A 23,721-nucleotide genomic window follows, 5' to 3' on the forward strand; every position below is an offset into this window, starting at 1 on the left:
TTATACCTGGATAACCCGGGTGACTCCTTACAGGCGGTTCTGCAAATAGTGGACCGGTTCTCAGGTCTAAGGATCAACTGGGGGAAATCCAGCATTTTCCCTATTGACAAGGACACTGACCCCAACTCATTCCCACCCCACTAGTCTGGGTGGACTCATTCAAATATCTGGGTATCAATATACATAGAAGCCTTGATGCCTTCATACCCTCAAACCTAGAGCCAATTCTGCTCAACATGAAAGAGAAACTGAAGGTGTGGGCAAACCTTCCCATATCAATTTGGGGTAGGATCAATCTCCTAAAAATGGTATTCCTTCCTAAGTTCCTTTATATCTTTCATAATTCCCCTGCACATGTATAGACACCACACAAACAGCCTTTGTCTGGGCAAACAAACCCCCCCCAGATTTGCTAGAGCAAAACTACGAGCTTCGGTCAGGGAGGGGGGACTAGGCCTCCCACACTGGTATTTTTACTCCCTGGCTGCTCAGATCTACTATATACACTGGTGGTTTAACCCAGACCCAAACAATCCGAACTTCCCCCTCCAGGCCACTCTGGCAGGCTCCATAGAGTCGCTTGCCTGCATCCCATTCCGCAAGCTCTGCGACATTCACACAGACCATCCAGTCATAATTACACCCTTCACAGCATGGATGACACTACTCAAAATCTTTAAGTTAAAGTCTCCCCTTCTCTCACCAAACCTACCACTATGGGGAAACTCCTTTCTCCCGCACCTGCAGAACATAGCGGAATATGAAATCTGGCCACACTGGGGCATAAGAACACTGGGGAATTTGCTCGAGGATGGGAAAATTCTCCCCAGGAACGAGATAAAACATATTCAAACTCACCAGGTCCTCCCCTGGTTCTCCTACTTTCAACTGAGACAAGCTCTGCAAACACAACTGCAGGGAAACAATATTCCCCTTACAATTACAAAAATAGAATCAACCCTAAGGGCTGCCTCAACTAAGAAACTAGTCACCATGCTATACGCATGTCTCCACTCTACTGTCAAATCCCCATTCAATACAGCAGGGGCCACCTGGACTAGGGACATCCCAGATCTGGAGGAGGATGATTGGGAAGAGGCAACGGATAGGGCCTATGATTACCTGGTCTCTACCAAAGACAAGTTAATCCAATTCAAAATTCTACATAGACTCCATCTAACCCCAACCCTGCTGTTCCGCATGAACAGACGCAAATCATCCCAATGCCCCAAGTGCAGCATAGCAGAAGCAAATTATTTGCATCTCATTTGGTCATGCCCTATAATTCAAGCATTCTGGTCACAAGTCCTAACTTATATTCAGGGGAAAACAACACTCCCCAAAATACTGACTCCCAAGGTATGTCTTTTAGGTGTAATAGATGAGGTCACACCAAGGGCAGCAATGAGAATTCTATATCGCACTCTACTGTTCTATGCAAGGAAATGTGTTCTCCTGAATTGGATGTCCCCCCCAGCCCCCAACACTCCAAGGCTGGCTTAACCTAATAAGGATAACACTCCTGCTGATACAACTTACCTATGCGGCAAGAGGGTGCCCCCAAAAATATGAAGTGGTATGGCGGGGCTGGTTAGATGCCACAGAGCAATTATTACCTCAAGACATGCTAAGCCAATAATACCCAAATACAGTTAAAGGTTTTTTGTTTTTTTCCTCCAGCAGGGAGAATTAAGTAAAGGCCCGAGAGTCTGACCCAAAATAGGTCAATATTTCAATGGACGGGAAACTGAATAGATACACATGACACTGAAATTGAAATGACTAAGAAAGCAACCATAATAATTGTATTGTAATGTTTATTGTTGTGTTGTTTAAAATGCAAAATAAAAACCTTTAAAAAAAATAATTTGTTGGTTTAAGAATAAAAATGTAAATGGTAGTGATTTTTTTTGCAATGTAAACAGTGTAATTTAGTAATAAAAACTACACCATAATCATGACAGAATCCTTTTCTTCTACTCTACCACTCCCTATCCTTTTGACTTAAAAAAAACACAAAATAAAGAATTTACAAAAAAAATATAATTAAGGAACAAATTTTTGAATTGAAATATCACAACTAATAGGTAATTCATGTAATTGTCTAAATCCTGCAAGCCCTTGTTCGCCAGGACTTTTATAATGGTGTGCACAAAGAATACAAAATATACCCAAATAGAGCTATACAAAGTGATCATGTTTTATGGTAAATAACTAAATAAAAAACTAAATAAACTAAAAATAATTAAATAAACTAAATAATCAGGTTACTACATGCTAAATTCCTAGAATTAAGAAGCGTATGATCCTTATGTTCTGGTCATGTGCTTAATTTGGTATTGGTTTTGCAATTTTGTCAGCCCATAAAATCTTAATTGAGAGAACCTGTCAAAAAAAATGTGCAGCTATTCAAAAAACGTTGAACTGTAGATCATTTAGCTATGTTCGTGCACTTAAGAGGGCTAGGAAGCAGATGTGAATACAAAGATTGTAAATTAGTCTATAACTTAAGCAAAGTGCACTGCCTTGATGGGGAGTGTCAACTGTATGCAAGCATTTCCTCTTGCTCTGCACTCAGGGTTGGTAATATACTTTGTTTTCTTAAAATGCGTTCATTCCAATTTATGCTTACAGAGTGCTGAGAAAATATTGAACTGTGTATATGTATACAAGTTCTTACCTGGTCCGCTACTAGGTACAGGTTGTTATCCGAGCAGGGCATTTTTACATGCCTACTATCCCAGGAGTCTTTGTAATGAGTTGGATATGGCTCAGTTACTCGGTTTTCAAACAGCTTGTCAGTCTGCAAATATATATATATACAAAATAGACAAGTGATCAAAAGCATAAAAAGTAAATTCACCTAAAGTCTATATAATGTTGAAAAAACCCTGAAGAATTCTTTTAGTTGTGTTATTATACTCATTATCCAACTCCACAAGAGGAACATGGATTTTTTATTCAATCAATGCAGACACAAAATGGGTTTAAAGGGGGTTTCTACCCTGTAGAGAGATGCCAGTAAGGAAGACAGATTGGTTCTTTAAATTTTTTAAAAATGTAAACTTTTAGCTATTTTATCGTTTTAAAGTTTATGTCTCCTTTAAACACAATATGTGCCAATATTCCAATTTAAAGCTTAATGTGAAGATTAAAACCAAGCAACAATAAAAATAAATAATTACAAGAATAAACCATGAACTAGCATATTATTACATACACAGGATCTTATCAATTGATAGTGTTAAACCACATCCTTAGGCTTAAAGGAATTGTTCAGTGTAAAAATAAAAACTGGGTAAATAGATAGGCTGTGCAAAATAATAAATGTTTAGTTAGCCAAAAATGCAATGTCTAAAGGCTGGAGTGATTTGATGTATAACAAGTCAGTCAGAACACTACTTCCTGCTTTTCAGCTCTCTTGGTTTACAATGACTGGTTACCCTGGCTACCAGGCAGTAACCAATCAGAGACTTGAGGGGGGCCACATGGGTCATATCTGTTGCTTTTGAATCTGAGCTGAATGCTAAGGATCAATTGCAAACTCACTGAACCGATATGTACCATGTGGCCCCGCTTCAAGTCGCTGACTAACTCGGAGTTATAGAGCTGAAAAGCAGGAAGTTGGATTCTGGCTGTTTTATTAGACATCTGTTCACTCCAGCCTTTATATATTACATTTTTGGCTAACTAACTATATTAGAAACATTTTTTATTTTGCACAGCCTATTTACCCAGTTTTTATTTTAACACTGAATGGTTCCTTTAAGTAAAACATGGAAGATTCTCTACTGGCAGGAAACTCTTGCCACACTAACACTTTCTATTGACTTTTGAGACAGTGTAATAGCATTCCCAGCCATGCTTCTGTACAGCTCTCATTGAAGTCTATGTGAGACAATGAAGTACATGTGTTCGTTCATAATGAAAAGACACAATGTGTGACACTGGACCTACAGAAAGTAAGCACTGTAATGGGCTGTATACTGACGGATGACTAACACAGGAAGGACTTCCAAAGTAATTTTCTCAGAGATATTATCTGCGCCATGAGCAACGATAAGGAGACAGTGGGAGTTTAGGGAGATTAATGTGTGGCTGAGAGATTGGTGTAGGGAGGAGGGTTTTGGGAGAACTTGGCTGATTTTCGGCTACAGGCTCTTTGCTAGGGATTGATTGGCTGCACCTCAATGACGATGGTGCAGCTGTTTTGGAAGAGACGATGGCTAGACGGTTGGAGGATATTTTAAACTAGGCGTGGTGGGGGAGGGTTCAGTAAAAGATTCATTGGAAGACAGGTTAGATGAGATAGTGGGCAAAGAAAGGGAAAATGGGGGAGGAGATTTGGCTGGGGACACTGTTAAGGATAGGGAATCCCCGCATGTCATATGTTCAATATGGTACCAGTATTAAATGTATGTTTGCAAATGCAAGGAGTCTGACTGGTAAAATGGGAGAGCTGGAGGTGCTAGTGCTGCAGGGAAAATATGATGTGATTGGTGTGGCCGAAACATGGCTGAATGAGTCGCATGACTGGGCAGTTAGTTCGGAGGGACAGAGGCAACAGAAAAGGAGGAGGGGGTATGTCTGTTTGTTAGGCAGGCTTTAAAAGCTTATTTTAAGGAGGAGGTTATGTTAGAAAATGAGGGGGCAGAGGTCTTATGGGTGGAGTTCTTCACCAATTGTAAAGAGTCCAGCAAATTAATTGTAGGTGTATGCTATAGACCAGTGATCCCCAACCAGTAGTTCGTGAGCAACATGTTGCTCTCCAACCCCTTGGATGTTGCTCCCAGTGGCCTCAAAGCAGGAGCTTATTTTTGAATTTCAGGCTTGGAGGCAAGTTTTGGTTGTATAAAAACCAGGTGCACTGCCAAACAGAGTCTCAATCTGGTTGACAATCCACATAGGGGCTGCCAAATGGCCAATCACAGCCCTTATTTGGCACCCCAAGAACATTTTTCAAGCTAGTGTTGCTCCCCAACTCCTTTTACTTCTGAATGTTGCTCACGGGTTCAAATGGTTGGGGATCCCTGCTATAGACCCCCTAATGTAAGTGAGGAGGAGGCTAAGCTCCTAATGCAAATAGAAAAGGCTGCTAGTTTGGGTAAAGTAATGATAATGGGGGGTTTTAATTACCCAGATATTGACTGGAGCAACAGTACTGCCAGATCAGTTAATGGGAACAAGTTTATAAACTTGTTGCATGACAATTTTATGGCACAGGTTGTTGAGGTGCCTACCAGAAAAAATGTTATTCTAGATCTAGTGATCTCTAATGACCCAGAACTTATAACAAATGTTCAAGTCATTGAACCCCTGTGCAAAAAAAACAAATATATACTGGGGCAACAAAAACCATGAATTTTGGAAAAGCGAATTTTAGTGCCTTGAGGGCTGCCCTACAGAGTATTGATTGGGGCATTAAGTTTTCAGCCAAAAACACAGAACAGAAATGGTTGTCATTTAAAATGATATTAAATCATTACTGTTCTCAATTTATTCCCTTAAGGAGTAAATGTAGAAGCTCTAAGAATCATCCTATGTGGCTTAATACAGAAGTAAAGAAGTTAATAGGAAAGAAGAGAAAGGCATTTAAAAACTACAAATCTGTTGGGACAGAAGCTGCATTTAATGAATATAAACACTGTAATAAATGTTGTAAATCAGCAATCCGGAAGGCAAAGAAAGGAAATGAAGAGTTAATTGCGGTGGAGGTGAAAAAGTTTTTTAAATATATTAATAGTAAAAATATGCAGGTTGAGAGTGTTGCTACATTAAATAATGGTACCAGTATAGTTGTAACAGATACAGAAAAGGCAAATGTGCTAAATCAGTTCTTTTCTTCAGTGTATACAATAGAGGAGTCTGAGTTCCCAGGCTCACTTTATAGCTGCACTAATGGCTCAGCTCAATCTAGTCAGTGGCTGACTCAGGATATGATCCATAAAGCTTTAATAAAAATTCTGATTTTCTCAGATTCACTTTCATCTGGTATGGTGCCTATGGATTGGAGAAAAGCTGATGTTATTCCAATATTTAAAAAGGGATTACGATCTCAGCCTGGCAATTATAGGCCAGTAGATTTGACATCTGTGGTGGGCAAATTATCTGAAGGCTTGTTAAGGAATCACATTCAAAATGTTGTCCTAGTGAATGGCATTATGAGCAGCAATCAGCTTGGCTTTATGAAGGATAGGTCATGTCAGACAAATTTTATTGTTTTTTATGATGAGGTAAGTAAGATGCTGGACAGTGGGGGGGGGCAGTAGATGTGATCTATTTAGATTTTGCCAAAGCGTTGGATACTATGCCCCTCAAACGACTGCTTTCTAAACTAAGGTCTGTTGGGTTTAATGAAGTCGTTTGCACATGGATAGGAAACTGGCTACAGGATCGGGTACAGAGGGTGGTTGTTAATGGGACATTCTCTACTTGGAGTAAGGTTCTTAGTGGGGTCCCTCAGCCCAATTAATTTTATCCAGGATGTGGCATCCTTGCAACACGATCTTGACAATCTGGGCAGCTAAGTAGCAAATGAGATTCAATGGGATGTAAAATTATCCAAGCCACTTATACCCTTAATGGGACTGCACTCCATTATGGAGTCCTTGTAGATGATAAACTTGGCTGTAGCAAGCAATGCCAGTAGGCAGTCTCAAGGGCAAATATTCGGAAGGGTTTTTTTACAGTGAGAGCTGTGAAGATGTGGAATTCTCTCCCTGAATCAGTTGTACAGGCTGATACATTAGATAGCTTTAAGAAGGGGTTGGATAGCTTTTTAGCAAGTGAGGCAATTCAGGTTTACGGAAGATAGCTCATAATACCAGTTGATCCAGGGACTAGTCCGATTGCCTTTTTGGAGTCAGGAAGGAATTTTTTCCCCCTCTTAGGCAAATTGGAGAGGCTTCAGATGGGTTTTTTTTTTTTTGCCTTCCTCTGGATCAACTAGCAGTTAGGCAGATTAAAAAAAAATAATACTTAAACACTTAAAGATTGAACTTGATGGACGTGTGTCTTTTTTCAACCTTACTTACTATGTTACTACTATGTTACAGTGTGTGCAGTTTGTCGTGCTGTGAAAATGCTTACATATTCTTACCCTAACAGTGATAGTGTGATTCGATGATGGTCTAAGTGGTGGTTGTGGCATGCCACACACTGGCATTCTCCTCATATTTTCCAAAGGTGTTCCAAGCCATGTGCTGTTTGGATCAATGGATCTTAAACATGAATTTTCAAACTCTTTTTGTACATCTTTCCTAGGTGATTGTGCGGGAAAAAAAAAGTTTAATTAGTAAAACGTACAGAATTCACATGTGACCCTATTATCTTGCATTACAAATATCTTTTCCACAACAATTTGTATAGCAATAACATATTCTGCAGCACTTTACAGAGATTATAACATCTTTCAAATCTGTTCCTGCCCAGGTAAGTTTATAGTTCCATCACAATCACACTTTAGAAAATGCTATCATAAACTAATACACCTCCCTGTATGTTTTTCAGACAGTGGGAAAAAACTTAAAGGGATACTGTCATGGGAAAAAAAAAAAAAGATTTTCAAAATGAACTCAGTTAATAGTGCTGCTCCAGCAGAATTCTGCACTGAAATCCATTTCTCAAAAGAGCAAATAGTTTTTTTATATTCAATTTTGAAATCTGACATGGGGCTAGACATATTGTCAATTTCCCAGCTGCCCCAAGTCATGTGACTTGTGCTCTGATAAACTTCAATCACTCTTTACTGCAAGTTGAAGTGATATCAACCCCCTCCCCCCCCCCAGCAGCCAAACAAAAGAACAATGGGAAGGTAACCAGATAACAGCTCCCTAACACAAGATAACAGCTGCCTGGTAGATCGAAGAACAGCACTCAATAGTAAAAACCCATGTCCCACTGAGACACATTCAGTTACATTGAAAAGGAAAAACAGCAGCCTGCCAGAAAGCATTTCTCTCCTAAATTGCAGGCACAAGTCACATGACCAGGGGCAGCTGGGAAATTGACAAAATGTCTAGCCCCATGTCAGATTTCAAAATTGAATATAAAAAAATCTGTTTGCTCTTTTGAGAAATGGATTCAGTGCAGAATTCTGCTGGAGCAGCACTATTAACCGATTCATTTTGAAAAAAAAATTTTCCCATGACAGTATCCCTTTAAGTACCCAGAGGAAACCAACGCAAGCATGGAGAGAACACACTCAACAAATAGAGGTCACAAGGCAACAAGATGTACCTGGTGTGCATTAACAGATCTGGTAAATAACCAGCTACTACACAGTCCCACTGATTTATATTGTGATCTTCATTTTTTGTGTTAACTGGGAAACTATCCCCATTATATAAGCATTAATGAAATTTTAGTGGATGCTTAAAGGGGTTGTTCCCATTCCAAACACTTCAGTTCAGTTGTTTTCAGATTGTTCACCAGAATTAAGACTTTTTTTTCAATTGCTTTCCATCTATTATTTCTTACAGTTTTTTCCAAAATTTAAGTTTATCGTACCTGCCTCTGTTGTTTCAGTCTGGCATTCTGAACTGTTAGTTTGATACATTTAGTTGCTACAGTATCTGTGGAATATCAGCAACTATTGTATAAATTCTAACAGCTGCCTTTTAATAAAACTCAGGGATTTTGCTCAGCAGGTCCAAAGTTAAGAAATGTATCAACTAATGTATCAATTTAGAACAGTTACAGAGTTAGCGATCCACCCTCCCAGAGCTGCTTTAGAAAGGCATATGGTTAAAAATAAAACTTTACACTTCAATATTAGAAAAATGGTCACAAACACAAAGTGATTGAAAAAAAGTCTTTATTTTTAAAGAACAATCTAAAAACAACGAAACTGAAAAAAGTGTTTGAATGTGAACAACCCCTTTAATACACATGTTTTTGTTACAGTTGCTTTTATACTATATGGGGAACTACAGTTTAAAATAAAATAATGCTAAAAATGCTGTATTTTGCATATTAAACAAACTTACTGCACCAGAAGCCTAATTAAACAAATGATTTATGTTTTCAAAGTTGGCCACAGGGGGCTGTCATCCTGTAACTTTGTTATACATCTTTGCAAGACCAAGCACATGCTCAATGTGGTCAGACTGCACTGATTATGCAGATGCAAATCTCTACACAGTCTCCGGCTGCTTTACAGGGAAACAAACAAAGCTGCTAGAGGTCAGGGAAGTAAGGTGGTGGGGATCCCCCCTGAAGTTTGAAAGTATGATAGTTTCCCTGCAGAGCTGTTAAGGACCGTCTGAAGTTTCCTATCCTCAGCAGTCAAGTAAAACGAAGGGGGAATTTCACTGCATACAGTCAGGTTTATTATAATAATGGTATACATTTTTTAATTAAAGTATATTGGAGATAGATTTCTTTTTCATTAAAGAAAGTAAAAATGGGTTTTTAATTTTTTGCCTTTACATTCCCTTTAATGCTTTTAATCAAACAAGTTGTACCTGGCTGCAACCTCTCATTGCACCTGCACTAAATGGTTCTTTCCAGCATGAGGCAACAGGTGCAGTGAATTACTTACAGACAAAGTGGATTGCATGAGAAAAAAAGGTTAGGATCAGGAAGTATACTCAAAAAAATTACATTTCAAAAATCATAGGAATAAGAAAATGAATAAAACATGTTTGTGAAAGATTTATTATGTACATACTGCAGTTTAGGGGATTTTTATGCTATCCTGTAAAATTATATGGTGGAACCCGTATTTAAGACATATATTCCAATAATTTGAACTAGATTCCGTAGTAATAGCAGCAAGTAACAGTAATGTCAAGAGGTACTTTAAAAAAGAAAAAAGTATATTTATAGTTAGTGACTTAATTCCACAACCATTTTATGGTGCATGTATTTTCCTGTTTGCGCGCGACCTGGGGCGACCAGTTAGCATGTCTGGGTCGGCAGGCCCACAAGAGCTGGGGCCCACCGGGTCTTTTCCAGGTATCCCACCGGCCCAGTCCAACCCTGAGGGTTTCAGTAACCACCAAACATTTATCCATTAAAAAGCAATACAATTGCTTTGCTATCAACAGATTTATGTGAACTTAGTTAATATCAATGGCTAGATACTGTCTTATTAGAAAAAGGCAAAGCAGTCAAAAATATTATCTGTTAAAAATGGAATGATCACATAACGAATATATGTTGCTACTTATATAGCATTTGTTTTAGTGGAGCAATTTTTTCCCTACTGCTGCTGGGGCTGCATATCTATATAAGTATACCTTATATATCTTTGGCTATAAATGATTTTTGAAAATGTCATAAGCAGCACAGAAACGTTTGAGGAGGAAAAGACAACATTTATCACACCTTCCTCTTCAACAAATAAGCCATGAATCCATCACTTGCTATTAGGCCTGCACTGAATCCATGAGCTTGGCAAAATACCTTGCCCTGTTTTGATACTAAAATGTTAGTGGGAAAAAAAAATGTCCAAAACCTGGATTTGTTGTACCAATTACTGCAACACAGAAATTACATTTAACTTGTTTTTAACAAATCAATATCACCTAAGTATTATTTACTGAAAGTCACTGCTCTCCTTAAAATCTCTGCTTATTTAAATTGCATGAATAATATTGCAAGTCAATATGGTTAATGCAATGTTAATCAATGAGGAGAGGATGGAAGTTGCAGATGAATCTGAAAGAGGATAGGACTTCTGATTAAAAAAAAGTTTTTAAACTCAATGGGCTCCAACCACAACTATCAACATCAAGGCTAACTTATGACCAGTAACATATGTGGCCTTGCCCTTGATTTATTTGTTCCCAGTTTCCACAGGTGAAACAGCCTTGAAAGTGCCTTAAGGTTTACGTTTTGGAATAATGCCTGCCAAGTTGGGTGGTTGGGCAGGGTGGGAAAGGGTTTGGTTCTGGGCAAATTCTTTTTGGGGGGTGGGTAAAGGGAAAAATCATGTGATGGGTTGTTTCTTGTATATAGGTAATTGCTACTATTTGATTGATGCTTTACTTGACGCAGTCGTCCAGTTATAATGCCTTCCATACACTTAAATGGTGTCCTATAGCTTTATGTCCAGGAATGTCCGTGGACTTAATTCTAAATACAAACACAGCCTTGTGGTCAAAAACTTCTTGCCATCAAAAAACCATGGGTGGGTGGGCCTTCCACGCCTCATTTTCTACTAACTCCATAGGAGTGTCTATCCTTATAAGAAAAAATCTCCTATTTGAATTAATCAAACCAATAACGGACCAGTATGGCAGATATATAATAATGGCTTGCCTTATTGCAAATAAACCTTTGACAATGGTGAATGTGTACGCTCCACCCCCACTTAATATTGCCCTATTAGAACTCATAGGGAAGAAACTTGCCGACCTGCCTCCTGCACCAACCTGCATAATGAGGGATATGAACCAAGTTATGGACCTGTCAAAGGATAGGCTGCACTCCACCACTAGGGGCCCACGCACCTAACACACTGGGCAAACGCTCTAGGCCTCTCTGATGTGTGGCGATGGAAGCACCCTGACACCAAGGCCTACTCTTGTCACTCTCTACCACACAAAACATTCTCCTGGATAGACCTAGCCCTGTCAACACCTGAGGTTCTCCCACTGGTGCAACAAATCTATCTACCACAGTTCCTATCCAATCATTCTCCCCTACAACTGATACTTCAGTGGCTCCCCTGACCTCCAAACAAGCTGTGGCGCCTAAGCCCTCTGTCTTAGGAACCCAGACATAGCCGAATTACATTTAAAAAAAAAAAAAAAAAACCAAGAATATTAAACTCAGGGTCTACTTCACAAAACATGGTGTGGGAAGCCTCTAAGGCCGCCACCCGGGGCTCTCTTATCACATTCATTGGCCAAACTAGGAAAGCTGCCAAAGAAGGAGTTGAAAAAGCCAAGACTGCTAGAGACCAAATAGCTTCAATGCCCCATCCATAGATACCTACGAGAAGGTGCGTCAGGCTGGAGCAGCCTTAGCTAGGGAAAACACTTCTACCACAAAAAAGGCTTACTTTTTAATTCACAGCGAATCTTTGATCAAGGAGACAAAAATAGTAGAATACTTACTATACTGGCCAAACAACAACAGGTCTCCACAGCCATACTAAGAAGTCTGACCATGCAATTGATACCTGAAGCATTCACCAAATACTACAAATCTCTATATAGCTCCTCCACCACTTGTACCATACCACAGCTAACTCAATTCTTATGATTCCATAGCCGTACCTAAACTATCTCCTGCGGAGAGTGCATGGCTTGATGCACCCATAACCATTTAAGAAGTGAGGTCGGCAATACAAACCTTACCCTCCAACAAAACCCCAGGATTAGATGGGCTCCCCCCAGATTGGTACAAGTCCCTAGATGAGTTGGTCTCTCCCCACCTCCTCGAAACTTTCCAGGCTGCTTGGGACTGCGGTTCCCTGCCATCATTTCTAGAAGCCCTCATAATAGTTCATATCGACCAATATCTCTCATTAACACTGAAGCTAAAATACTAGTGAAAATACTAGCCACATGGCTCACATGTGCCATCACAGATCTGATACACCCAGACCAATCAGGTTTTATGCCAGGGAGGGCAACGGACTTTAACCTCCGACATCTCTTTACAAACCTCCAAATATCCCACACCAACACTAGAGCAGTAGTCTCCCTTGACTCAGAAAAAGCCTTTGACTCATAGTACGCCACAAATTTGGTCTCGGAAATAGATTTATAAGTCGGGTTAAACTGCTCTACAAGTCTTAAAAAGCCAAAATTAGAGTGAACAATGTTATATCTGAACCTTTCCAGATTGAAAGGGGAACTAGACATGGCTGCCCCCTATCCCTCGTCCTCTTTGCGAACCCCTAGCCATTCTGAAACTTGACTGTCCAACCATACAAGGGTTCTCATACGCCAATATTACCAAAAAGGTGTCCCTCTTTGCAGATGATATACTTAGGTGACTCAGAAGACTCTCTTTCCGCCCTTCTAACCACAGTCCAGAACTTTGGGAAATAATGGTGCTAAAACTTCTGGGCCACCCGGTACCACACCTGTCGCCCAACCTTCCCGTGGGGCAAGTCACTACTCCCTCACCTACATGACCTGCCTGATTTCGGGTACTGGACACGCCTAGGCCTAAAAAAGCTGTCCGATCTAGTTCCAAATGAGCAGTTTCCAACTCTATAGGTACTTCCAGCTCAGACACGCCTTTCAGGCACAGTTCCACACACTTACCCCAACAATGTCCATGGTCAATATAGAGAATACTATCACCCCTCCCCCAACAAACTACTGTCTAAAATATACCAGAACATCATGGTAACGGACAAACCCCCCTTTGATAGAGCCAACTTCCTATGGACACAGGCCATTCCTGACCTTAACCAAGAGCAGTGGGAAGAGGCAATAGAAACGGCCTACAGCTTCCTAATCTCGATAAGGGACAGACTGATACAATATAAGTTTCTCCACCAAGTATACATAACCCCTCTTAAACTGAAAAAAAGACAAGACGATCTGTGCCCCCGATGTAAACTTCCAGGTGCCAGTTTTATCCATATGATCTGGTTCTGCCCCCCGGTACAGTTATTCTGGACCAAGGTAATGGAGACCCTAGCCACCGAACTGGGCACACCACAGATAGTCGACCCTGTGGTTTGCCTACTGGGAGTGATTAATGATCAAATACCAACCAACGTGGCCAGAACTCTGTTATGCTCCCTTATGCTCTATGCAAAAAAAAACCTGTCATTATGCACTGGATGGGGAATACCCCTCCTACCATACCCTTCTGGAGACAACTGATAGAAGGAGCTCTTCCATTAATTAAATTGACAACAAGAGGGGCACCAGACAAAGTCGACAAAGAGTGGGGGACCTGGGGCGATCCAGACTCCCTGGAACACACATGACCTACATCTCTTAGCTTTATATCCTCATTTCCATATAGGCACTAATAACTGCTGTTAACAACTATAGGCATGATGCTGTATCTGCACCAACATAAATTGAAGCTATAATAACCAATCACAACTGAAATATATATATAATTTTTGTGTTTTGGATTGTTTGTTTTATGTAGTTAAAACAATAAATTCTACCTTTAAAAAAAAAATTTTTTATACATTCATATATAGTGTTGTTGGTGTACATGCTACCTATTAGACAGTGGCATAGAAGTCAAATTAAATAGGTTACAATAGAGATAAACAGCTGATAACTGCACTTCTCACTGAAAAAATATTGCAAAAACCACAAAGTCTCTCATGCAATGGGCCTTTAAAGGGGTTGTTCACCTTAAAATCAACTTTTAGTATGATATACCTGTAGTAGGTGATATTCGGAGACTATTTGCAATTGGTTTTCTTTTTTTATTATTTGTGTTTTTTGAGTTATTTAGCAGTTTGCAGTTTTAGCAATCTGGTTGCTAGGGTTCACATTACCCTACAACCATGCAATGATTGGAAAAAGAGACTGGAATCTGAATAGGAGAAAACCTGAATAGAAACATAACTAATAAAAAGTAGTAGTAACAATACATTTGTAGCCTTACAGAGCATTTTAAATGGGGCCAGTGACCCACATTTGAAAGTTGGAAAGAGTCAGTTGAATAAGGCAAATAATTAAAAAAACTATAAAAAAGAAAAAATGAAAAGTTGCCAAGAATTAGCCATTCTATAACTTAAAATTGAACCACCCCTTTAAGGCTTCTGAAGCCAATAAATAATTATTACAAAAGTGTTATAATGAATTTAAAGAAATTTTGTTTACTGACCCATTAACCTGTCTGATATTTTATAGCAACTATACTGCATTCTACAAATCAGGCATGGCAAATAATCATTTTTTGACTAGTTACTTACAAGTTTGTGAAGGAGCATTTGCAGCTCCACAATGCCAGAGGCCTCTTGCCAATTCTGCTTTTAACTTCCAATGCAGCAATGACCACTAATCCACTGGGCAAAAAGTACCTTAACATCTGGCAAGGATATAATGTGTTTGTGTCACTAAGGTTAACATTCAAGGCAACAGTATTTGCAATCCATATGAAAAATAACATAACATTCAAGTGTCTGCTAAAATATTAATTTTTAAAGGCAACATTTAAATGGTAACTTTAATTTTAGCAATCATACTTCTATCACTTCAGAGTTCAGTATGAAATATCTGTAAAAAGCATGCATATATATATATATATATATATATATATATATATATATATATATATACATACATACATACACACACATATATATACACACACATATATATACACACACACACACACACACACACACACACACACACACACACACACACACACACAGCAATTCAGTCCGAGCAGTTAAAGAGGCACTGTGGCAGATATAGCCAAGTTATTAATATATAAAAACAGCAGTAGCAAAACCCCGGAGCAAACCTTTCCACTTCTGCAATTGTGTTACAGTCTGGTTACTCTCTGCTGCCTAACTTTCACTTTCATTTCCATTTTAAGGTGTGGCTTTTCAACTAAGCAAACTGTCTCTTGGTTTAGCATTGGATGGGGCCCATAAAATAATTAATCCCCGAAAGAAAACAAAAAGCCTACTTGCCAGAAAGATTATTTATACAAAAAGAAAACTGCAGATGTTGCTGCACATGAAAGCAGATTTTGGAATTCAAAATAAGTCCTTGAGCAGTTTTAACTTTTTAAACTGCTTGAGTAGTAACATTGAGTCTACTAGCTGTGTACTGTTAAAGAGGCATGGGTGGGGTGTTTTTTGTCTCCTGTGTTTAGGTTGCTAAACACATGGTTCTTGAATTCATTTTTAGAACTATGTAAACAATAATATTCTGCAAATCCATTTTTTATGATTTCTGAATTATTTGCCTCTCACCTGTCTACAATGTAACATGCTATTTGGGAGGTATTAAGTTTGTTTACAGTACACACACGCTGTATTAATTTCACTTCTCACTTAAAGGGGTGACTTACCTTTATATTAATATTTAATATGTTATAGAATGGCTAATTCTAAGCAACTTTCAGACCCTCTCCTATACATATGCCAGGCTCTTAATTAAATCAATGCATGGTTGCTAGAGTAATTTGGATCCTAGCTACCGGATTGCTGAAATTGCAATCTGGAGCGCTGCTGAATAAAAACTCTAAACTAGAACTTAAAAAAACACGAACAAAAAAGGCATACCAACTGCAAATTGTATCAGACTATCACTCTAGATACTAAAAGTTAATTTAAAGGTAAGCAACTCCTTTAACTAATTCATTTAATTCACATGGATAGGAAACTGGCTAAAGGATTTTGTAAAGACTAGGGTTATTAGTGAGGTGCTGCAGGGTCCAGCTTGGGACTGGGCATTGTAATGGATGTATGGGGGTTTGCTGATGACCATTCAATAAACACATTTTTATATTATTACAATTGCAGCCCATTAATTCCATTTAGGATGTGCCATCCTTGCAGCAGGATCTGGACAAACAGGCAAACTGGGCAGCTAAGTGACAATGTTGATAAATGCAATGGCATGCAAAAGAAGGGTTTGAGCTGTACTAAAAGGGGTATAGATTCACAGGAGGAAAGTTTTGACCTCAAACAGAATTACTGAATATCAATCCAAGCAAGGGCAACTAAGCTGGTTAATGTTATGGAAAATCTCAGTAATGGAAAAGGTGGAATTCTTTACAGTGGAGAAAAGGGGAGATATGATAACATATAATGATACATATAAATATATTGTAAGGGGCCCGGAGGCTCAGCCAGGAGTAGCGGACCTAGTTTTTGTACTATGCCAAAAAGCTTCTTAAAAGAGAACTAAACCGTAAAAATAATATGGCTAAAAATGCCATATTGTATACACTGAATTAATTGCACCAGCCTAAAGTTTCAGCTTCTCAATAGCAGCAATGATCCAGGACTTTAAACCTGTCACAGGGGGTCACCATCTTGGAAAGTGTCTGCGACACTCACATGCTCAGTAAGCTCTGAGCAGCTGTTGAGAAGCAAGCTTAGAGGTTGTTGCAGATTATCAAGCAGCAAATGAAGTTGGCCTGTAATATAAGCTTTTGCTACAGGGCTGACTATTAAATTCTGATGCTAGTTGCACTGGTTTCTAAGCTGCCGTGTAGTAATTATCTGTATTAATTACTAATCAGTCTTATATTGACATTTCTATTCTGTGTATTTCTAGCCTACCTCTTTAGTTCTCCTTAATAGCTTGGGACTAATCCCCACTTTCTGCTCTTCCGATTGCTTGGGCAGTAGCATGTTTATGACCCCTTGTAGGGTATCCAACAGTTGTATAATGTATGTTGTCAACCCATGTATGCCCAACTTGATATTCATAAGAGGAATTTCTTATTTATTGGCCTTTGCCCAAAGGAGACACAAAATGGCAATAAACATCACATAATTTCTCCAAGCTAAGACCCAAAATAAAGAAAATACATTAATGCGATAACGTTTTATAACAACTCCTAACATCTGTTTATTTGCATGAAAGGCCAGAGGAAAAATGCTGATTTAGAAACTATTCAACATCACAGTCATGTAAATTGCTATTTCAGGCAGCATAAGATATTGTTATCGATCTATTCTATATGTGACATTAACATATGTGATATGCTGTGCTGTAACTAACTGCAACTTTTGGCGGGTTCTTCAAGATAGTAAAGTAAATTTATGCTTTTAAAGTTAATGTTCATTATACTGGAATTTGAGGGATTGAATACCCCACTGTTTCACCTAACAGTTTTCTTAAATATATTTAAGATCTGATTTTATCCTATATTTATTTAAAAATTGCAATTTACAATATATTGATGTAAAATCTATTTATTAGAACACTGGCACAAGACTAAATAGTTATACACACATGTATGTTTAAATCTGCAGATGTATTTATATGATTTATGTGTACATAGTTCTAGTTCTTCAACAATGACACGCTAAGGCAATGGCTTCTAAGATTATTCAATACCCTACATATTTGGGGTTTATAATAATGTATGGGATTATAAAAGGAAGTATTTTTTCCCCCTGGACAGACTGGGGGCTATAATAATCAGAGAGCAGCATCTGCTCTGTAGTATTCCAGTTAGACAGCCCTGACCTAAGATAGACAATAAATCTAAGGTTTCCCATTTCTATGCAGCAATACTATCATCATTATTGAAGAAATTGATAACACCCAAAATCTAACATTTTGATTGTTTCTATTTCAACCTGATCTGAAGCATTTTTTGCCGCATGACATTATGGGGCAAATTCACTAAGAGTCGAAGTTGCGCCAGGCGCAACTTCGCCGCACTTCGCCAGGCGAATTTTCGCCAGCGCTCCGCAAATTCAAAAATCCGAAGATGCGCACAGGGGTAGCGTAAGTTTGCGAAGTTGCGCTATCGTTGATTCGCTATGTAAAGCGAAGTTACGCTAGCGAAGGCTAATTTGCATACGGCGCGAAATTGAAATTTCAATGGAGGAATACATATCTGCACTACAAATGCCAAGAAAACCTTCAAATCTGCAAATAAAAATTTTATTTTGCCCTACACATGTGCCCACTGTCTAGGTAAGTTGCCATGAGTCAGGAAATGTAGGGGGGGAAGGAGGGGAGCCCCAAAAAAAATTTCGATCTTTTTCAGCCTATCACCCATCATGTACAAAACACGCCAGCGTTTTTTGGGACTTAGAAAATTTTTTGACTTTTTTGGAAACAATCCCTATCTACTCTATTGCGCTTCGCCAGGTCTGAGGTGGCGAAGGAAGTCTAGCGTAAAAGGTAGCGTTCAGTACACTGCGCAAGTTAGTGAATTTGCGTAGTTTCGTCGCTAGCGAAAATTCGACTGGCGTAAGGGTGCGAATTAACACTAGCGAAACTACGCCAGCGTTCGTTAGTGAATTTGCGCAGTAGCGAAAATGCCAAACGCTAGCGAAATAACGCTAGCATTCGGCGCTTCGTGAATTTGCCCCTATGAATGAGCAATTAATCACTATGCAATGTTTATGGAACAACACAACCTGCCTGTAAAATACCTGACTGGATAATACATAACACACGCACGATTATATACATATATGCACAAAATGAAAGTTAACATAAAGTTACCTTTTCTTGTCAGCTATAGGAGTAACTGCTAAAAAATGGTCAGTGATTTTGGCCAGCCTCTTCTTAACACTGTGCTTTGTTGTGCTCGATCCAGGAGTGACTGCTCCAGCATTTAAATCATGGTTATCTATTCCTTCTACGGGGTAGCAGCCCATATTATTTGCATCAGATACAAAACTTTCCCCTATCATTTTCGTGTCATAGCAATCAGTGCCTTCAGGTTTAAAGCTCTTATCCTGTTCTTCCTCAGGAACTTGATCATCTTCAGAGCCCTGGCTGGTTTTCTTATCTATCTCCATAGACGATTCAGACTCACTTTCTCTTTCTACCAGCATTTTTATTCCCATATACTCATACTGTTCTGCATCTTGGAGACTGGAAGATCCTGCATCTGAGAGAGGGCTCTCTGGTACACAGTCCAACACTTCGTCGTTACTCTGGCCATCATTCAAAGAAGCTTCCACGGTTGCCTCCATGTTTCTCCTAAGGTTATTATCCTCAAGCAAAGAATAAGATTTATTGTCAATGTCTTTGCTGTTGTTTAAGATCTGATCCTCTGTATGTTCTTTGCAGTTTAAGGCAAGTTGTTGTTTACTCAAGGGTGGGTCTACCAGTTCATTTGTCCACGATTTTTGCAGGGAACTACAGCTCTCCTTCCTGTCACAGTCAATTCCTTCTGAACTCATACTGGCAGCTGCGCGTGGAGGGTTTTCCTTATATGGATGACTGTTTAAATATATAAAATCATGCGGCGTAAGAAAAAGGGACAACAAAGCATATTTGGTCTATTGTACAGTGCTGTAGAATGTTCATACATTTTATAAACGTGTTTATAATAATAACAATAGTTTTCATAAATGGGGAACGGATTTCTTAAAAAACGATGCTTTTGAGGATTAAAAAATAAAGAAAATTACAGTCCAACCAATTTCCCACTTTAACTCTCCATTCTACAGTCCCAGTAAAAAACTGGCACTGTCTTATAAGGGGGGGGGGGGTCAACATGAAAAAGTATCTTGCTACACCTCAATAGGTCCATGTTGCCCCTGTACTGAAATATCCACATGTGCAAGTGCCATATTAGTGATTAGTAAATTGGCACTGTGCAGGGTTTATCCCGAACATGCTCTATGACAGAAATAGAAATCATTGAAAAGGAGTACCTGAAATACATGGCACATAGACACCCCCAAATTAATAGTACCTTTACATTTTTTATGAATCAAAAGCTTTTTACCCCTTCAAAGACACTGAGCTGATTGATGTATTCCAAAAACTGCAAATAGTAAGATAACCCACAAATGTGATATTAGCAAAATAAATGCCCTAGACAATTAAAAATGCCCTTTGTTGAATACAGTGGAATTTTTGAAACAGCCTTTTTATGTTCTCAGTCACCACAACTGTTTCCCAGTTTTTAGTTATATAAAAAACGAATTTGATTAATCTAATTTGCCTCAACACACTAAACTAAATAAGAACAAATGGTTAAAAGATACAGAATATGTAATGATCGCAACACACCATGCTTAAAAAACAAAGCATGTTTGTCTTCAATATACGTTTTGGAGGTGATTCATCATTGTTTACTGTCAAAAACAAGTATTAATTAATGAACTATAAAAACAAATACCCTTTATAATTTTCTAACCTTCTGCCTTTTTGTTTCAACCAAGAGTGGAGTTTCCGCTGTTTAGAAACTGTAAAATAAAGGGTACAAAAACATTACTATGTCAATTACAATATAGTGCATCTTGCAAGTATAACAATGTCAACATCTATTTTAATAATGTAGTATTTATTAATATATTGTGCTATATGTTCATGGTTACATTTTTTCTTCAAATAAGTAATGCAATCATAAACAGAGCATTAAATCCCAGAATTTTGGGTGTACCTCCAAAATATATTGGCTGCCCTTTACTTTAAAAAACATAGTAAAGCGCACATTTTCCTACCATGTACAGATTTAATTTCTAATTTTGGTTCTGTACATTACCACAATGAATTTTAATCTAATGTAATCTAATGTGCAACCCTAGGTTGTCTTAACTTCAGTGTATAATCAGGGAGAGAAGGCCTGTGTCACAAATATAGGTCAAGAGAAAAAGATTTAACGGTGAGTACAAAAATCCCTCTCTCTCTTGCCTAATTGGGGGACACAGGCACCATGGAGATGTCCCAAAGCACCCCCTGAGGGTGGGACACTGTAACTCCTATTAGGTGCTCAGTTAATGTCTGTAACACCTTCTTCCCGAAGCTGGCTTCGGCTGAGGTCTGTGTGTGAAGCCTGTAGAAGTGTGTGAAGGTATGTATGGAAACCCAGGTATCCGCTCTGCAGACTTGTGCAGCCGATGCCTGTTCTAATTACCCAGGACATACTGAGTGATCTTGTGGAATGTGCTCATACCTTAAAGGAGAAGGAAACCCATTTGCAAAAAAACCCTTACCCCTCCACCCCACGTAGACCCCCCTCCCTCCAGGCTAACTACCCCCCGGGGAAAAGCCCCACACTCCATATTTACACCTCGTTGCAGATTCTTCAGCGGAGTTCCATGCATCCATCTTCAGCATCTTCTGCAAGCTGACTGGGAGATCTGTATTTCTGCGCAGTTTTGCGACAACTGTGCATGCACAGAATTCCACGGTAATTGCTGATCTCCCAGTCAGCTTACAGAGGACACAGAAGATAGATGCGTGGAACTCCGCTGGAAGAATCTGCGACGAGTGGTGAGTATGGGGCATTTCCCCGGGGGGGTTTTAGTCTACGTGGGGTGGGGGGTACGGGTTTTTTTGCAAAATGGTTTCCTTCTCCTTTGGGTGGAGATTTTCTTCCCTTCACTGCATAGACTCTGATAATGGTGGATCACATCCACTTTACTATGGCTGTCTTGGACTCCTTGGTTCCTATTCTTGGACCACTTGGGATCACAAAAAGAACTTCCGTCTTCCGTATACCATCCATAACCTCGAAGTAAGTCTTGATAGCTCGAAACCACATCTAGCTTATTTAGTCTACTTTCCGCAGGACACAACAATAACTTGGTTGAGGTGGAATTCTGACAACACCTTAAGTAGGAAGTCTGGTGTTGGTCTCAATGCCACCTTATCCTTGTGAATGATGATGAAAGGAGCCTTGCAGGATAGTGCGGCTAGTTCGGAGACTCTACGTGCCGATGTGATTGCCTAAAGAACCACCTTTTCCGTGAGTGTGGGTAAAAGACTAGTCTCTATTGGTTCATAGGGAGAGTACCAAATTGAGATCCCAGGGGGAAATCAGGTATCTATATGGTGGGACTAACTTTATTGCCCCTTGTAGAAACGTTCTCACAATACTCCGCAGGGCTAGTTTTTTCTGGTAAAGGAAAGACAGCGCTGATACTTGTACCTTTAGGGAACTTAAGGCTAGACCATGGTTGAGACCCTCCTGAAGGAATGACAGTATTTCTTTCTCTTTTGCATTCTGAGGTTCCATGGGTTTTGCCTCACACCAACCGATGAATGTCTTCACACTCTATGGTAGACCTTGGCAGATACTGGTTTTCTTGCCCTGAGCCTGGCGGGAATGGCAACCGATGGGGCTCCGGACAACTAGTTTTAGAGTTAGTTTTGTCTGTTTGTGGTTTCGTCCTCTGTGCTTGGCAAAATGGGACGAAAGGGTCTTTGCTTAAAGGCAGGTTAGCCCTGGCCTGAGGAAGTAAGGTACTTTTGCCGCCAGTGGCCTGGGATATTATCTTGTCTAGCTCGGCCCCTAAGAGTTGTTTTGATTGGAAGGAAAGACTAACTAGTGACCTCTTGGATGTCAGATCCGCTGACCATGTCTTTAGCCATTGGAATCATCTAGCAGCTAAGATTGTACGGATGCCTTGGCGACCAGTTTTGTCGCGTCCAAAGACGCAAAGCATATGTAGGCTGTAGCATCTGCTATTTGTGAGAGTAGTGTATACGTAGATGGATCCTCTGACCAGACAAGCTGTGCTACTTGTTCTACCCAGACCTCCCATCTGAATTTTGGCGAGAAGGCAATGACAGTCTGAAGTCTTGAACTCGTGGATATCACCATATTGTGGGTTTCCTCCACTGCCAGGCCTTTACTGCAGCGGCTTTCAGTTGCTGTTTGTTTGTGGGCCTTTCTGTCCAAAGTTTAGTCTTCAACATGTGAAATGCATGCTCAATTGGGTTCAGATCAGGTGACTGACTTGGCCATTCAAGAATATATATGAGTGGCCTGCACCTTGCAGTGCACCCTCTGAATTTACTTTCATGCAGTCTTCTCTTTATGGTAGACTTGGATATCGATATGCCTACCTCCTGGAGAGTGTTGTTCACTTGTTTGGCTGTTGTGATGGGGTTTCTCTTCGCCATGGAAATGATTCTGCGATCATCCACCACTGTTGTCTACTATGGACGTTAAGGTCTTTTTGCGTTGCTCAGTTCACCAGTGCTTTTTCTCTCTCAGGGTGTACCAAACTGTAGATTTTACCAGTCCTAATATTGTAGCAATATTTTTCTGTTTTTGCAGCTTAAGGATGGCTTGTTTCACCTGCATGGAGAGCTCCTTGGACCATATGTATCTTCCACATACAAGCACCTCCCTCAAATCAACTCCAGGGCTTTTATCTGCTTA

At 39.5% G+C, this 23,721-nt stretch overlaps 1 protein-coding gene across 8 annotated transcripts in view; it reads right to left on the reverse strand.

Moving 5' to 3' along the window:
- The window catches only part of parg.L (poly(ADP-ribose) glycohydrolase L homeolog), a 148,865-nt gene that overhangs the window by 117,952 nt on the left and 7,192 nt on the right, over positions 1–23,721 (reverse strand). For 7 of the 8 annotated variants that reach the window (XM_041568586.1, XM_041568588.1, XM_041568585.1 and 4 more), the window contains exons 2-5: positions 20,746–20,794; positions 19,095–19,820; positions 7,100–7,259; positions 2,681–2,803 (exon numbers count right to left, since the gene is read on the reverse strand). In XM_041568586.1, the coding sequence (XP_041424520.1) occupies positions 2,681–2,803; positions 7,100–7,259; positions 19,095–19,780 (969 nt within the window). In that variant the 5' untranslated portion in view covers positions 19,781–19,820; positions 20,746–20,794. Of the gene's footprint in view, positions 1–2,680; positions 2,804–7,099; positions 7,260–19,094; positions 19,821–20,727; positions 20,795–23,721 lie in introns of all 8 variants that reach the window. The other variant, XM_041568583.1, reaches the window with a different exon arrangement.

Source organism: Xenopus laevis, chromosome 7L (assembly GCF_017654675.1).
Source record: "Xenopus laevis strain J_2021 chromosome 7L, Xenopus_laevis_v10.1, whole genome shotgun sequence".
Taxonomy (NCBI): domain Eukaryota; kingdom Metazoa; phylum Chordata; class Amphibia; order Anura; family Pipidae; genus Xenopus; species Xenopus laevis.